Raw genomic sequence first — 2,577 nt, 5'->3', positions numbered from 1 at the left:
GTGGTGAATTACATAGCGTTGCTTTATCCATCATAGTGTGAAAAACTGTTTCGCTGCCTCGCCTGCTATTCCAAAGAATTCTGTTTTTTCTAATCCGACAAATATTTCAATTCCTGCCACAACAAGCACACAAGCTAGAATTCTTTGGAATACCACTCCTCTCAGGTAGTGATTGCACAATGAGCCACAGAATCTCTCCTCTATATAAAGGCTGCTTATGTGTGGCAAGAACAGCAGAATCCAGCAGATGAGTTGACTTCTTACTGCCTAACATTCCCTGTCAGCAGATATGTAAGTGTTTTGAAGAATGTTTTATTTTCTTGTTATGGACCTGACATTTTTAAATGTCAGATCTTAATTGATTATATTCAGTGTAAATAGGGTAAATGGGTAATTATTCATTTTATTTTATTAGTCATTATGGTGATCCACTTGACAACTGATATTTTAGTTTGTCATTGTTTTATTGGAGCTCATCTGAAAAGGCATGCTGCTAACTTTTTCTGTTCTGCTTACCCATGATTTATCTGTCTTCTATGCAGTTACCTACAATGGCCAACAACATCACACACCTTAATGTGTCTCTTGATGAAGCCGAGGAGCAAATGCTCCAATCACAAGGCTTCAAGAAAATCAATGTAAATCTGAACAAAGGGGCAGGAGGAAACGTTATCTATATTTGGTACAAAAAATTAAGCAACTCAGCCCCCATCACCAGAGTTCAAGTTTCATTCAATGATGAAATGGCAGTAGGATTGGCCGAGTCAGGTTACAAGAAGATCCCTAAAGACCTAAATGCTGGAGCAAAAGGTAATCGTCTCTACCTTTGGTACTTCAGAGGCAACTCAAAGTACGATACTCCCATAGTGGACATTGATATCACTACAGATGCAGCAGGGGAAGCTCGCAAGTTTTGCCATGGCTGGGAGAGACTGGTCTGTGATCTGAACCGCAATGTTGGAGGGAGCCGGATCTATGGCTGGGTGAAGAGAAAGACGCAAACGTACATCTGTGATGTCACTGCCACTGATTGCTACACGTCAGACAGCGACTACTTTCAGGAAGGTTACATCCGTATGGATGAAGATACCAATAGAGGTGCAGGGGGAGCCATTGTCTTCATCTGGTACCGCCAGACCACTAACCCCAAGACTGCACTCACGGATCTGCAAATCTCCACCAATGGCACGGAGTATCAGGAACTTCAGCAGCAGAATTACACGGCAGTGAATGTTAACCTCAACGAGGGGACCGGAGGTAACAAGGTGTACCTGTGGCACACGACAGAGGGAGACAACAATCCCATTGAGGGCAGCACCCTGCTTCTCAACCCAGCTGCTGTTCCACTGTATGAGAAGGCTGGTGCCACTGTCGTCAAAAGAAACATCAACGCAGGCAATAAAGGCAGCACTGTGTACCTGTGTGTTAATAATGTTAAAGGCTGAGGAAGTTTTTCCACTCACTGAAGTGGGAAAGCACAGTCCAACAATGTTGCTAAATCATTTTGGTGGTGGCCTCTTTAACTATTTTCTCTTTTTGACAATATATAACAAGTTGATTAATTCTCTAACAGTTCTACTAATGGTAATATCAGAAAGCATCAGTGGTATATGGGTTCTTCTGTTAAACTTGCTGTCACATAATCACATAAACTATTTGAAATGGTTTTTTCTACAGTGATGTTAAAGAATGTTTGATAAAGTTCCGAACTGTGGTCATTTTCAGGGTTTTACCTTTATAATTTTGGGTGTCTACTAGAAAATGTTTACAATGTCAAAATAAGATCTACACAGTTTCTCATTGTCATACATTTCAAATGCCTTCTAAAAGCCTTGTGTCTGTCAACACTGTAATAAAGTTTGACTGTGAAACAGAAAAAATGTCTTGTGTTTCTTACAGTCACTATTTACTACCTGTATTAAAGGATTACTAGAAGAAGAGTACACAGCAGGAAGATTTGGTTGAAATATTATGACTTTATTCTCATTAGATTGCAATTTTATTCCCATAATATTACACCTTTTGTCTCTAAACATTACCAAGTTCTTCTGCAATCAGAAATCCTTCTGAAACACAGGAGCTGTTAAAGTCCAGGGGTTTATAACTGAATTAAAATGAACTGATTAATCATTGGTGCCACATGCACATTTAAAGAGGTTGCTTCAGTCATGCTGACATTATTTGGTAGAATCAGGAAGAACCTATTTAATACGATGTAAGTTTACAAGTCACGGTGATGAGTGCTCAAAATGATCATTATAATAATAATAATCATCATTATACTATGGCATTATGCAGCTTTCTTTCCAGCTGTTTGAGGTCAGTGGCAAAGACTAGAACTAGGGAGCATTTACAATTACAGTGATGACAGAGCACAGAACGTCAATTACAGCTGTAATTTCCTGGCAGAGCTGGAGCCGGTCGTTAGCGTCGTTACCGGTCTTCATCTGAAAGGCATCTTTTCAGACTCCTCTACGGTACATTCAGTCTTCATCAGAAGTGCTGGAATCCAAGTCAGCTGCATCGTATTCTGACATCTCGTCCTCCGACGAGTCCATTTCCAGAAGTGGTTGGAGG

At 40.3% G+C, this 2,577-nt stretch overlaps 1 protein-coding gene across 1 annotated transcript; it reads left to right on the top strand.

Moving 5' to 3' along the window:
• Positions 1 to 239: 239 nt before the first annotated feature.
• On the top strand, positions 240 to 1,543 carry LOC119895920. Its single transcript, XM_038709339.1, has 2 exons — positions 240 to 291; positions 543 to 1,543. The coding sequence occupies exon 2, from the start codon at positions 552 to 554 to the stop codon at positions 1,443 to 1,445; it is 894 nt and encodes a 297-aa protein (XP_038565267.1). The 5' UTR covers positions 240 to 291; positions 543 to 551; the 3' UTR covers positions 1,446 to 1,543.
• The last annotated feature ends 1,034 nt before the right edge of the window (positions 1,544 to 2,577 follow it).

This window comes from Micropterus salmoides, unplaced genomic scaffold (genome assembly GCF_014851395.1).
Source record: "Micropterus salmoides isolate LMB-PRFRI ecotype aquatic unplaced genomic scaffold, ASM1485139v1 Ms_hic_scaffold_10, whole genome shotgun sequence".
In the NCBI taxonomy this organism is placed as follows: Eukaryota; Metazoa; Chordata; class Actinopteri; order Centrarchiformes; family Centrarchidae; genus Micropterus; species Micropterus salmoides.
The sequence above is the reverse complement of the archived record's forward strand: the minus strand, read 5'-3'. Positions and strand labels throughout refer to the sequence as shown.

What these genes read in the sequence shown, in the direction of transcription:
- LOC119895920 (XM_038709339.1), top strand. Translation starts at nt 552, where the DNA reads ATGGCCAACAACATCACACACCTTAATGTGTCTCTTGATGAAGCCGAG.